We start from the raw sequence: 15,000 nt of genomic DNA, 5'->3' as shown, positions 1-15,000 counted from the left end.
ATAGTTAGGCTGCACAAGTGCTGCTTGAACTTGGAAGCTGCGGTTCATTAACATAGAAGTAGTCTTTGCCATTAAAGTACCAGTCAAGTGGAAAAAATAAGTATATAAGCTTAATTGTGTTTCATTCTATCAAACCATGTCCAATTGTATTTACAATCCGCAAAGTATGTGAATATTCCGCTCCGAATATCTCCAGCTATTTCCGTAGATGGACATCACTAGGGTAACTGAACATATTATTAGGTCAGTCACACTAGAAATAGGCCAAAATTGTAAAGAGATGTGCTGTTTATCATTCACAATTCTTATACAAGACAAGATCACATATACTTGGCTTTTTTATTCATTCTAAATAGTAAATAAATATCTGACAATTGATTCAACAGATGGAGGGTCCTCTCATTATAGCCTCTAAAAACATCCAGAAACCGCCAACAATATTCCATTTACATGTCATGACCTGAAAAGTCACCAAGTATGAGTGATATTGTTATTATAAGCGCTAACGCAGACAGACTATTTGAGTGGTGCACTGATAGCAGTGAGCAAATGCTAGCTTACTATGCTGCCACTCAGCATCAAGGCTTGGAATTGGGGGTTAAATCACCAAAAATGATTCCCGGGCGCGGGCACCGCTGCTACTCACTGCTCCCGTTAGCTCCCAGGGGGTGAACAAGGGGATGGGTCAAATGCAGAGGACACATTTCACCACACCTAGTGTGTGTGTGCGTGTGCGTGTGCGTGTGTGTGCGTGTGACAATCATTGGTACTTAACTTTATTAAAGTTCAAGTTGATTGTTTATTGTTGACACACTGAGCTGCTTGTACTTTGTCTGCAACTTCTTAAAAGTATATTGTGGATTATAATTCATGCATCTGTCAGCTGGCAGCAGATCAAAGTGGCCATGGTCTGACAGGCTGGTCCACTTTCACATCCCCGAGATGGCCACAAAGACACAAAAAGACGCTAGTTGATGCAACTTTTTTTAAACTCTTTGTGAGGATTGCGAATGAATCTTCATCTAAACGGTATTATGTGAGTGTCCCGTCGGAGAGTGGAAATATTACAGTAAGAGTTTGTTTTGTTTTGCTTTAAAATGGTTAGTTTGTATGTTTAGCACCTAGCAATGCTGCTGATGCTATAGTGTCATAATAAAGCGGCGGCCATTAGGCACTCGGCTTCTAAAACTTCTTGCTCGTCCTCTTTGTGTTCGGGCTCAAAAACACAAGGTTCTGTATGTTAATTTCCACCAAAGTAGTTGTTGTTGTCTCTCACAAAGTCTTCTTAATGAAACATTGTTGTTGATGGAGATCACCAGCCTGGCTTGCTCATGAACTCTAAAAATGGCTGGAGGATTTCCGTGAGATTGATACCATTTTGATCATATCTAATTATTCACAAACTTTGGAAGTCTTCTGGTGTCATAAATCAGATAAATATGATACTAGCTTCAATGTAGAGGCAACTTGTTTTTTCCACTACTGCTACATTCAGTGGAATGTGTCTTTTCTTTATTTGAGTTCTACAAATTGTTTTTACTGTAAGTTTGATGTATATTACACATTGATTGTAATTTGGAAGTGTTAAAATTGCTATGTAAAATCACTCATGCTAACCGGTAGCATGTCTACGGCAAATTCAATGTAAAATATAATTGAGCTAATACATTTTTAAAATTGAAGCCTTACTGTACTTCAGAGCCCCTTCTTCTTGCTTTGTTGATATGTAAAATTGTAATATTACCTAGAGGCGGTCCGAGTGCTTGACTGTATGTTTCCCGGCCAAGTGTTTGAGCCGGTGCCAAGTCTGCAGTTTGATACAAAGGTATCAAAATATGGTACCTTTGATTTTACGTGAATGTTTAGCCGGTTGCACCAACAGACTTCAGTCAGTGCCTCCTGTAAAACAAGTCGTGAATTGGGTAGAAGTCTTTTTTGCCACTTGTGCCAGCTTTTTTGAAACACGTTGCCGGCATCAAATTCCAAATGAGCTAATATTTGCAAAAAATAACAAAGTCTACTAGTGTGAACATGAAATATCTTGTCTTTGCAGTCTATTCAATTGAATAGAAGTTGAAAAGGATTTGTTGTATTCTCTTTTTATTTAACATTTACACAATCTCACTGCTTTTGTACTTTGTAATATGGTTTATTGTTACATCCCTAAATCTGACTTTTGTTTGTTTGTTGACAGGCCAGAAGGCAACAGTAGCCGTGGATGGTTACCTGCTGTGTCCAGCACCTGTGCTGCATGACATCGGACAGTAAGGCACATTATTGGTGTACTGTAGATACTGCTTACATGTTGTGGTGTACTGTAGATACTGCTTACATGTTGTGGTGTACTGTAGATACTGCTTACATGTTGTGTTGTACTGTAGATACTGCTTACATGTTGCGGTGTACTGTAGATACTGCTTACATGTTGTGTTGTATTGTAGATACTGCTTACATGTTGTGGTGTACTGTAGATACTGCTTACATGTTGCGGTGTACTGTAGATACTGCTTACATGTTGTGTTGTATTGTAGATACTGCTTACATGTTGTGGTGTACTGTAGATACTGCTTACATGTTGTGTTGTATTGTAGATACTGCTTACATGTTGTGGTGTATTGTAGATACTGCTTACATGTTGTGGTGTACTGTAGATACTGCTTACATGTTGTGGTGTACTGTAGATACTGCTTACATGTTGTGTTGTACTGTAGATACTGCTTACATGTTGCGGTGTACTGTAGATACTGCTTACATGTTGTGTTGTATTGTAGATACTGCTTACATGTTGTGGTGTACTGTAGATACTGCTTACATGTTGTGTTGTATTGTAGATACTGCTTACATGTTGTGGTGTATTGTAGATACTGCTTACATGTTGTGGTGTACTGTAGATACTGCTTACATGTTGTGGTGTACTGTAGATACTGCTTACATGTTGTGGTGTACTGTAGATACTGCTTACATGTTGTGGTGTACTGTAGATACTGCTTACATGTTGTGGTGTACTGTAGATACTGCTTACATGTTGTGGTGTATTGTAGATACTGCTTACATGTTGTGGTGTATTGTAGATACTGCTTACATGTTGTGGTGTACTGTAGATACTGCTTACATGTTGTGGTGTATTGTAGATACTGCTTACATGTTGTGTTGTATTGTAGATACTGCTTACATGTTGTGGTGTACTGTAGATACTGCTTACATGTTGTGGTGTACTGTAGATACTGCTTACATGTTGTGGTGTACTGTAGATACTGCTTACATGTTGTGGTGTATTGTAGATACTGCTTACATGTTGTGGTGTACTGTAGATACTGCTTACATGTTGTGGTGTACTGTAGATACTGCTTACATGTTGTGGTGTATTGTAGATACTGCTTACATGTTGTGGTGTATTGTAGATACTGCTTACATGTTGTGTTGTATTGTAGATACTGCTTACATGTTGTGGTGTACTGTAGATACTGCTTACATGTTGTGGTGTACTGTAGATACTGCTTACATGTTGTGGTGTACTGTAGATACTGCTTACATGTTGCGGTGTACTGTAGATACTGCTTACATGTTGTGGTGTATTGTAGATACTGCTTACATGTTGTGGTGTACTGTAGATACTGCTTACATGTTGTGGTGTACTGTAGATACTGCTTACATGTTGCGGTGTACTGTAGATACTGCTTACATGTTGTGTTGTATTGTAGATACTGCTTACATGTTGTGGTGTACTGTAGATACTGCTTACATGTTGTGGTGTATTGTAGATACTGCTTACATGTTGTGGTGTACTGTAGATACAGTTTTGGTATGGATACAAAAACAACAATGGAATTTAAACTGCAATATAATTCCAAGTTGTCTTTCAAACTAAGCCAATAATGAGTCATGAAGAAAAAGAAAAATGCATTTCTTAAGCGTTTCTTGGCACAACCAAGGTATTCATGACATCACCTCATCTGTATTTATGACACAAACTTCAAATGTAGCAGCTGAAAAGAAGCATTCATTTGAGGAACACCCAGGGACATTTTAATATTGTCGTCTTTCTTAGACCTGAAAGTGTCTCAAATGCTTTCACTTCAACAATCATTGCAAAAAAAGGAACTGTGAGAGCAAGTTATCAATGGACATGGCTTCCTGTTCCCAATGGCTCAATGTTGCTGGCACTAAACATGCTGCAGGCTGGTGAGGTCACCAAGATGCAGATGTTGAGGAGCTTTCATTGTTAGCTGATGATAAAGAATGAAAGAAATACGGGTTTTAAAATCACAATTTAAAGACTTGGCTTGAAAGACCGGAATGGGGTTTGGTTCAAAAGAAAAAAAACAACCCTAAACATGTCCCAGTGACCTAACACTGGGACACCACACTGTGCCAGTCCAGACCTGTAGGTGCATCGCCACCTGCTGGATCTAACTGGCCACTGCAATACTTGGCCTGTAAGACTTGTGTGTGCACCAACTTACACTCAAACAATGTTTGCAGGTCAGTGGAGGTGCTGGTGAGCTTCAACGATGGCCAATCCTATATTTCGGCTCCCATGACCATCTATGCCACGACCTGTGTGAGTATCAAGTCTTATGTGGTCCTACACCCTCTTTATGCCACGACCTGTGTGAGTATCAAGTCTTATGTGGTCCTACACCCTCTTTATGCCACGACCTGTGTGAGTATCAAGTCTTATGTGGTCCTACACCCTCTTTATGCCACGACCTGTGTGAGTATCAAGTCTTATGTGGTCCTACACCCTCTTTATGCCACGACCTGTGTGAGTATCAAGTCTTATGTGGTCCTACACCCTCTTTATGCCACTACCTGTGTGAGTATCAAGTCTTATGTGGTCCTACACCCTCTTTATGCCACGACCTGTGTGAGTATCAAGTCTTATGTGGTCCTACACCCTCTTTATGCCACGACCTGTGTGAGTATCAAGTCTTATGTGGTCCTACACCCTCTTTATGCCACGACCTGTGTGAGTATCAAGTCTTATGTGGTCCTACACCCTCTTTATGCCACGACCTGTGTGAGTATCAAGTCTTATGTGGTCCTACACCCTCTTTATGCCACGACCTGTGTGAGTATCAAGTCTTATGTGGTCCTACACCCTCTTTATGCCACGACCTGTGTGAGTATCAAGTCTTATGTGGTCCTACACCCTCTTTATGCCACGACCTGTGTGAGTATCAAGTCTTATGTGGTCCTACACCCTCTTTATGCCACGACCTGTGTGAGTATCAAGTCTTATGTGGTCCTGCACCCTCTTTATGCCACGACCTGTGTGAGTATCAAGTCTTATGTGGTCCTACACCCTCTTTATGCCACGACCTGTGTGAGTATCAAGTCTTATGTGGTCCTACACCCTCTTTATGCCACGACCTGTGTGAGTATCAAGTCTTATGTGGTCCTACACCCTCTTTATGCCACGACCTGTGTGAGTATCAAGTCTTATGTGGTCCTACACCCTCTTTATGCCACGACCTGTGTGAGTATCAAGTCTTATGTGGTCCTACACCCTCTTTATGCCACGACCTGTGTGAGTATCAAGTCTTATGTGGTCCTACACCCTCTTTATGCCACGACCTGTGTGAGTATCAAGTCTTATGTGGTCCTACACCCTCTTTATGCCACGACCTGTGTGAGTATCAAGTCTTATGTGGACCTACACCCTCTTTATGCCACGACCTGTGTGAGTATCAAGTCTTATGTGGTCCTACACCCTCTTTATGCCACGACCTGTGTGAGTATCAAGTCTTATGTGGTCCTACACCCTCTTTATGCCACGACCTGTGTGAGTATCAAGTCTTATGTGGTCCTACACCCTCTTTATGCCACGACCTGTGTGATTATCAAGTCTTATGTGGTCCTACACCCTCTTTATGCCACGACCTGTGTGAGTATCAAGTCTTATGTGGTCCTACACCCTCTTTATGCCACGACCTGTGTGAGTATCAAGTCTTATGTGGTCCTACACCCTCTTTATGCCACGACCTGTGTGAGTATCAAGTCTTATGTGGTCCTACACCCTCTTTATGCCACGACCTGTGTGAGTATCAAGTCTTATGTGGTCCTACACCCTCTTTATGCCACGACCTGTGTGAGTATCAAGTCTTATGTGGTCCTACACCCTCTTTATGCCACGACCTGTGTGAGTATCAAGTCTTATGTGGTCCTACACCCTCTTTATGCCACGACCTGTGTGAGTATCAAGTCTTATGTGGACCTACACCCTCTTTATGCCACGACCTGTGTGAGTATCAAGTCTTATGTGGTCCTACACCCTCTTTATGCCACGACCTGTGTGAGTATCAAGTCTTATGTGGTCCTACACCCTCTTTATGCCACGACCTGTGTGAGTATCAAGTCTTATGTGGTCCTACACCCTCTTTATGCCACGACCTGTGTGATTATCAAGTCTTATGTGGTCCTACACCCTCTTTATGCCACGACCTGTGTGAGTATCAAGTCTTATGTGGTCCTACACCCTCTTTATGCCACGACCTGTGTGAGTATCAAGTCTTATGTGGTCCTACACCCTCTTTATGCCACGACCTGTGTGAGTATCCAGTCTTATGTGGTCCTACACCCTCTTTATGCCACGACCTGTGTGAGTATCCAGTCTTATGTGGTCCTACACCCTCTTTATGCCACGACCTGTGTGAGTATCCAGTCTTATGTGGTCCTACACCCTCTTTATGCCACGACCTGTGTGAGTATCCAGTCTTATGTGGTCCTACACCCTCTTTATGCCACGACCTGTGTGAGTATCAAGTCTTATGTGGTCCTACACCCTCTTTATGCCACGACCTGTGTGAGTATCCAGTCTTATGTGGTCCTACACCCTCTTTATGCCACGACCTGTGTGAGTATCAAGTCTTATGTGGTCCTACACCCTCTTTATGCCACGACCTGTGTGAGTATCAAGTCTTATGTGGTCCTACACCCTCTTTATGCCACGACCTGTGTGAGTATCAAGTCTTATGTGGTCCTACACCCTCTTTATGCCACGACCTGTGTGAGTATCAAGTCTTATGTGGTCCTACACCCTCTTTATGCCACGACCTGTGTGAGTATCAAGTCTTATGTGGTCCTACACCCTCTTTATGCCACGACCTGTGTGAGTATCAAGTCTTATGTGGTCCTACACCCTCTTTATGCCACGACCTGTGTGAGTATCAAGTCTTATGTGGTCCTACACCCTCTTTATGCCACGACCTGTGTGAGTATCAAGTCTTATGTGGTCCTACACCCTCTTTATGCCACGACCTGTGTGAGTATCCAGTCTTATGTGGTCCTACACCCTCTTTATGCCACGACCTGTGTGAGTATCAAGTCTTATGTGGTCCTACACCCTCTTTATGCCACGACCTGTGTGAGTATCAAGTCTTATGTGGTCCTACACCCTCTTTATGCCACGACCTGTGTGAGTATCAAGTCTTATGTGGTCCTACACCCTCTTTATGCCACGACCTGTGTGAGTATCAAGTCTTATGTGGTCCTACACCCTCTTTATGCCACGACCTGTGTGAGTATCAAGTCTTATGTGGTCCTACACCCTCTTTATGCCACGACCTGTGTGAGTATCAAGTCTTATGTGGTCCTACACCCTCTTTATGCCACGACCTGTGTGAGTATCAAGTCTTATGTGGTCCTACACCCTCTTTATGCCACGACCTGTGTGAGTATCAAGTCTTATGTGGTCCTACACCCTCTTTATGCCACGACCTGTGTGAGTATCAAGTCTTATGTGGTCCTACACCCTCTTTATGCCACGACCTGTGTGAGTATCAAGTCTTATGTGGTCCTACACCCTCTTTATGCCACGACCTGTGTGAGTATCAAGTCTTATGTGGTCCTACACCCTCTTTATGCCACGACCTGTGTGAGTATCAAGTCTTATGTGGTCCTACACCCTCTTTATGCCACGACCTGTGTGAGTATCCAGTCTTATGTGGTCCTACACCCTCTTTATGCCACGACCTGTGTGAGTATCAAGTCTTATGTGGTCCTACATACTGTTAAAAATGTGACAACAGTGTTCCCATGATGAGCTTCCTAAAAACACTTTTTGAAGTGTCTAAATTCCGGCATCAAGGCTCATTTTATACAGGACATTTTATACAGGACATTTGATACAGGACATTTGATACAGGACATTTGATACAGGACATTTTATACAGGACATGTTATACAGGACATGTTATACAGGACATTTGATACAGGACATTTTATACAGGACATGTTATACAGGACATTTTATACAGCACATTTGATACAGGACATTTGATACAGGACATTTGATACAGGACATGTCTTTTTACATCTACTTTCAACTGTTTATTTGATTGATTTTTCTCATCTTACATTGACGTTTTTGACTTGTTGCTCGTAAGTAGAAGTGCAGTACATGCTGTCAATGTTATTCCTAATTCCTTGTCATGGTTTAGCTCAGTTTGAACAATGCACGTCAATTATTCCATTTATCTCCAAATCAGGGTCAAAACTGAAAGAAATACATCTTTAAATCATTTGACATAAATGTGTTTGTGGAAGTGGCTTCCTAGCGGTCCCACTGACAGACACTTCACAGGAGCCAAGCGTGCCGGTTTAACAAAGTTTTAATGCAACAAAGTCTTTCTCTCCAGTAGAACGTCACCTTTCAGTCACGCCCGTATCCTCTCTCTCTCTCTGCTCCCGGCTGCTCACCGTTAAAGACATGAGATGATTAGATTACCACGTACCACCTGTGAAATCTAATCACCTGCCACCTGTGTCTCGCCGTCAGCACATGCCCCGCCCCTATCCGACGGTGCTCCGCCCTCAACACCATCGACAGCGGCGGTGACCTTTGCTCCTGCAGGCGCGCTGATCACACTCTCCCTCCACAGTGTTATTACAAATTATACACTGGAATTAAATGCATACGTAAAAGTGTCAGTTTATTTACAGTAAAAGTACATTTAATTAATTATTTCAATATTTAATTGATTATTTCAATGACTTTGATGACTGAGTTTGACAGATAAAATAACATTTATGAAGCACTGGTTCATGAACCATTAAATAAATCAATAATAATCAATCAAATAGTGAAATAATTCAATACATCATGGAATAATTCATTCATCATGAAATATTGAACTCAATAATTGAATAAATTATTAAATAATAAAATAACGAAATAAATAATGAAATGCAATTTTACATTAAATAAATTATTGACACTTTACATAACAGATTTATGTCCAGGAAATAATTGATTCAATTATTAGATAATTTAAATAATGAATTAAATGTTGAAATAGTCAAATATTGATAAAGTAATGATATGCACTTTTACAATAAATACATCAATGACACATTTAAAAACAAGTTTATGAATGTATTCCAATTATAATGAATCAATGACATATTTAAGTAATTATTTAAAGATTTATTTACTTAATTTTGTCCCACTTGGTCTTGCATCCATTTTTTCATTCATTGCACAAAATATGTTGGCTTGTGTTGTGCTACACACATTTTGAAAGATGCTAACACAATGACATCTTCATCTTTGTCACAGTCAGATGGGAGTTGGGTGTTGTGCTACACACATTTTGAAAGATGCTAACACAATGACATCTTCATCTTTGTCACAGTCAGATGGGAGTTGGGTGTTGTGCTACACACATTTTGAAAGATGCTAACACAATGACATCTTCATCTTTGTCACAGTCAGATGGGAGTTGGGTGTTGTGCTACACACATTTTGAAAGATGCTAACACAATGACATCTTCATCTTTGTCACAGTCAGATGGGAGTTGGGTGTTGTGCTACACACATTTTGAAAGATGCTAACACATTGACATCTTCACCTTTGTCACAGTCAGATGGGAGTTGGGTGTTGTGCTACACACATTTTGAAAGATGCTAACACAATGACATCTTCATCTTTGTCACAGTCAGATGGGAGTTGGGTGTTGTGCTACACACATTTTGAAAGATGCTAACACAATGACATCTTCACTTTTGTCAGTCAGATGGGAGTTGGGTGTTGTGCTAAACACATTTTGAAAGATGCTAACACAATGACATCTTCATCTTTGTCACAGTCAGATGGGAGTTGGGTGTTGTGCTACACACATTTTGAAAGATGCTAACACAATGACATCTTCATCTTTGTCACAGTCAGATGGGAGTTGGGTGTTGTGGTTGCTGTTGGTTCTTCTCAGCTTGCTGCTTCTTGCTTTACTTTGGTGGTTTTGGCCTCTTTGCTGCACTGTGGTGAGTTCAAAGTAGGAAACATGAGCGGGAAACTCAATGAAACACTGAATTATTTCTTCTCTCATTGCAGGTGATCAGAGACCCTCCACCCGCTCGTGCTCCTCCTCCTCCTCCTCCTGTGAGTCCAATATAAACCAGTTGTTGATTTGTTGTTGAGTTCGTGACACAAACTTCAATAAAAGAAATGCACATGAGTTCATTTAGTATAGAAATGTCTAGTACATTTAGTACATTTAGTACATGTACACGTACATTTAGTATAGAAATGTCTAGTACATTTAGTACATTTAGTACATGTACACGTACATTTAGTATACAAATGTCTAGTACATTTAGTACATTTAGTACATGTACACGTACATTTAGTATAGAAATGTCTAGCACATAACATTAAGCTGTAAGTACAAACATAAAACTTCTGTAGACCACAGTAGGTGTAACTGATATCGAGTGACTAGTTAATCATTTCAACTTGTCTAAAGGCATTTATTTGTCAAATTGTGTAACAATTGCACTGTAATGGCGCCTGTAAATCCAACTAACAGTAACATTGCCATCTAGCGGCCTTTACTGGTACTGCAAAAATAGTGACGCCTGTAAATCAAACAAAGCAACATTGCCATCTCCTGGCTTTTACTGGGACTGCAACTTGAATCACCTGAAAAGGTATTCTCTGATTTAGATCCATCCATCCATCCATTTTTTACCGCTTATTCCCTTGATTTAGATGTCAAGTTGAGATGAAATATTAAAACTAACAGCATGAAGACAAAAGAGTAAATGTTTGAAGATATGCAGTAGTAACACTTGTTGTTGTTGTTGTTGTTGTTAAGGAGCAAGAAGAAGATGATTCCCCCAAACACAAATGGCCTACAGTGGATGCGTCTTATTATGGAGGCAGAGGTCCTGGTGGAATCAAACGCATGGAGGTGATTGAAGATCCATATCATGCCACCCCTGCTGGCTCTTGTTGCGGCGTGCAGACTGTGGCACCTGGGTGTGTGGCGTGGCGTGGTGTGTGGCGTGGCGTGGCGCCTGGGTGTGTGGCGTGGCGTGGCGCCTGGGTGTGTGGCGTGGCGTGGCGCCTGGGTGTGTGGTGTGGCGTGGCGCCTGGGTGTGTGGCGTGGCGCCTTGGTGCATGGCGTGGCGCCTGGGTGTGTGGCGTGGCGTGGCGCCTGGGTGTGTGGCGTGGCGTGGCGCCTGAGTGTGTGGCATGGCGCCTTGGTGCATGGCGTGGCGCCTGGGTGTGTGGCGTGGCGTGGCGCCTGAGTGTGTGGCGTGGCGCCTTGGTGCATGGCGTGGCGCCTGGGTGTGTGGCGTGGCGTGGCGCCTGAGTGTGTGGCGTGGCGCCTTGGTGCATGGCGTGGCGCCTGGGTGTGTGGCGTGGCGCCCGGGTGTGTGGTGTGGCGCCTGGGTGTGTGGCGTGGCGTGGTGTGGCGCCTAGGTGTGTGGCGTGGCGCCTGGGTGTGTGGCGTGGCGTGGCGTGGCGCCTGGGTGTGTGGCGTGGCACCTGGGTGTGTGGTGTGGCGTGGCGCCTGGGTGTGTGGCGTGGCACCTGGGTGTGTGGTGTGGCGTGGCGCCTGGGTGTGTGGCGTGGCGCCTGAGTGTGTGGCGTGGCGCCTTGGTGCATGGCGTGGCGCCTGGGTGTGTGGCGTGGCGCCCGGGTGTGTGGTGTGGCGTGGCGCCCGGGTGTGTGGTGTGGCGTGGCGCCTGGGTGTGTGGCGTGGCGTTGTGTGGCGCCTAGGTGTGTGGCGTGGCGCCTGGGTGTGTGGCGTGGCGTGGTGCTTTTTCCCCCTTCCCTCAAGGGAATGTTCTGTTGCTGATTGTTCCATCTCTATGGTTGTGGTCCCTGCATGTGGGGCGAGTGGTTCCCGGGGCCCTGTGCTGGGTATTCCTGCTGTGACCGACTTGACTGAGGCGGATCAGGGCGGGCCCCACCACGCTCTCCTGGGGGGGGGTTGGGCTTGTGGGGGCCCGGGTTGTTTGTGGGGTGGGGTGGTCTTCCCGTCAGGCTGCGGGGAGTCTCTGGGTCCCTTGGGGCAAGTCGTCCCATCTTTCTGCCATGTGGGGTATGGTCTCTCGCTGTCATGGGGACTGGCTGTCTCCTGCTTCTCCCGTGCCTTGTCCTCGGCAGGGCGCGGCTCTCTTCGGCCTTCCGCTGACCCGCCCAGGGTCCTCTCGCTTGCTGGCCTTTTGTGCGTAGGGCCGGTGGTACCCTGTTTCCTGGACACCACAACTGATTTTTTGGCTTGGGCTTTCTGGGTGGCTGAGGCCGTACTTTGGCTGCCTCACGCACTGGGAGACAAATACACTATATTGCCAAAAGTATTTGGCCAGCCATCCAAATGATGAGAATCAGGTGTCCTAATCACTAATCACGGGTGTATCAAATCAAGCACTTAGGCATGGAGACTGTTTCTATAAACATTTGTGAAAGAATGGGCCGCTCTCAGTGATTTCCAGCATATAACTGTCACAGGATGCCACCTGTACAACAAATCCAGTTGTGAAATTTCCCCGCTCCTAAATATTCCAAAGTCAACTGTGGGCTTTATTATAAGAAAAGTGAAGAGTTTGGGAACAACAGCAACTCAGCCACCAAGTGGTAGGCCAGGTAAAGTGACAGAGAGAGGTCAGCGGATGTTGAAGTGCATAGTGCAAAGAAGTGCATAGTGCAAAGAGGTCGCCGACTTCCTGCACAGGCAGTTGCTACACAGCTCCAAACGTCATCTGGCCTTCCAATTAGCCCACGCACAGTACGCAGAAAGCTTCATGGAATGCGTTTCCATGGCCGAGCAGCTGCATCTAAGCCATACATCAGCAAGTCCAATGCAAAGCGTGGCATGCAGTGGTGTAAAGGACATCACCACTGGACTCTAGAGCAGCCTTCTCTGGACTGATGAATCACACTTTTACATCTGATGGACCAGTCTGGCTTTGGAGGTTGCCAGGACAACGCTACATTTCAAACTGCATTTTGCCAAGTGGGAAATTTGGTGGAGGAAGAATTATGGTGTGGGGTTGTTTTTCAGGAGTCAGGCTTGGCCCCTAAGTTCCTGTGAAAGGAACTTTGAATGCTCCAGGATACCAAAACATTTTAGACAATTCCATGCTCCCAACTTTGTGGGAACAGTTTGGAGCGGGCCCCTTCCTCTTCCAACATGACTGTGCACCCGTACACAAAGCAAGGTCCATAAAGACATGGATGACAGAGTCTGGTGTGGATTAACTTGACTGGCCTGCACAGAGTCCTGACCTGAGCCCGATAGAACACCTTTGGGATGAATTAGAGCGGAGACTGAGAGCCAGGCCTTCTCCACCAACATCAGTGTGTGACCTCACCAATGCACTTTTGGAAGAATGCTGGAAAATTGCTATAAACACACTCTGCAACCTTGTGGACAGCCTTCCCAGAAGATATAAACACACTCTGCAACCTTGTGGACAGCCTTCCCAGAAGATATAAACACACTCTGCAACCTTGTGGACAGCCTTCCCAGAAGAGTTGAAGCTGTAATAGCTGCAAAAGGTCATATTGACCCCTATGGGTTAGGAATGGTATGGCACTTCAAGTTCAAATGTGAGTCAAGGCAAGTGGCCGAATACTTTTGCCAATATAGTGTCCCTCTCTCTCTTCTTCTCTTCTATTCCCTCTCTCTCTTCTTCTCTTCTATTCCCTCTCTCTCTTCTTCTCTTCTATTCCCTCTCTCTCTTCTTCTCTTCTATTCCCTCTCTCTCTTCTTCTCTTCTATTCCCTCTCTCTCTTCTTCTCTTCTATTCCCTCTCTCTCTTCTTCTCTTCTATTCCCTCTCTCTCTTCTTCTCTTCTATTCCCTCTCTCTCTTCTTCTCTTCTATTCCCTCTCTCTCTTCTTCTCTTCTATTCCCTCTCTCTCTTCTTCTCTTCTATTCCCTCTCTCTCTTCTTCTCTTCTATTCCCTCTCTCTCTTCTTCTCTTCTATTCCCTCTCTCTCTTCTTCTCTTCTATTCCCTCTCTCTCTTCTTCTCTTCTATTCCCTCTCTCTCTTCTTCTCTTCTATTCCCTCTCTCTCTTCTTCTCTTCTATTCCCTCTCTCTCTTCTTCTCTTCTATTCCCTCTCTCTCTTCTTCTCTTCTATTCCCTCTCTCTCTTCTTCTCTTCTATTCCCTCTCTCTCTTCTTCTCTTCTATTCCCTCTCTCTCTTCTATTCCCTCTCTCTCTTCTATTCCCTCTCTCTCCTTCTCTTCTATTCCCTCTCTCTCTTCTTCTCTTCTATTCCCTCTCTCTCTTCTTCTTTTCTATTCCCTCTCTCTCTTCTTCTCTTCTATTCCCTCTCTCTCTTCTTCTCTTCTATTCCCTCTCTCTCTTCTTCTCTTCTATTCCCTCTCTCTCTTCTTCTCTTCTATTCCCTCTCTCTCTTCTTCTCTTCTATTCCCTCTCTCTCTTCTTCTCTTCTATTCCCTCTCTCTCCTTCTCTTCTATTCCCTCTCTCTCTTCTTCTCTTCTATTCCCTCTCTCTCTTCTTCTCTTCTATTCCCTCTCTCTCTTCTTCTCTTCTATTCCCTCTCTCTCTTCTTCTCTTCTATTCCCTCTCTCTCTTCTTCTCTTCTATTCCCTCTCTCTCTTCTATTCCCTCTCTCTTCTTCTCTTCTATTCCCTCTCTCTCTTCTTCTCTTCTATTCCCTCTCTCTCTTCTTCTCTTCTATTCCCTCTCTCTCTTCTTCTTTTCTATTCCCTCTCTCTCTTCTTCTCTTCTATTCC

General features: G+C 44.0%; 1 protein-coding gene across 5 annotated transcripts in view; it reads left to right on the top strand.

The window, feature by feature from the left end:
- LOC133638802 (anthrax toxin receptor 2-like) overlaps nucleotides 1-15,000 on the top strand; it is a 47,064-nt gene that overhangs the window by 24,256 nt on the left and 7,808 nt on the right. For 4 of the 5 annotated variants that reach the window (XM_062031770.1, XM_062031772.1, XM_062031773.1 and 1 more), the window contains 5 exons: nucleotides 2,195-2,264; nucleotides 4,483-4,561; nucleotides 10,166-10,261; nucleotides 10,332-10,379; nucleotides 11,095-11,190. In XM_062031770.1, the coding sequence (XP_061887754.1) occupies nucleotides 2,195-2,264; nucleotides 4,483-4,561; nucleotides 10,166-10,261; nucleotides 10,332-10,379; nucleotides 11,095-11,190 (389 nt within the window). The remainder of the gene's footprint in view (nucleotides 1-2,194; nucleotides 2,265-4,482; nucleotides 4,562-10,165; nucleotides 10,262-10,331; nucleotides 10,380-11,094; nucleotides 11,191-15,000) is intronic. The other variant, XM_062031771.1, reaches the window with a different exon arrangement.

The sequence above is a fragment of the Entelurus aequoreus genome, linkage group LG21, assembly GCF_033978785.1.
Source record: "Entelurus aequoreus isolate RoL-2023_Sb linkage group LG21, RoL_Eaeq_v1.1, whole genome shotgun sequence".
NCBI lineage: Eukaryota > Metazoa > Chordata > Actinopteri > Syngnathiformes > Syngnathidae > Entelurus > Entelurus aequoreus.
This window is presented reverse-complemented; position numbering and strand designations above follow the sequence as displayed.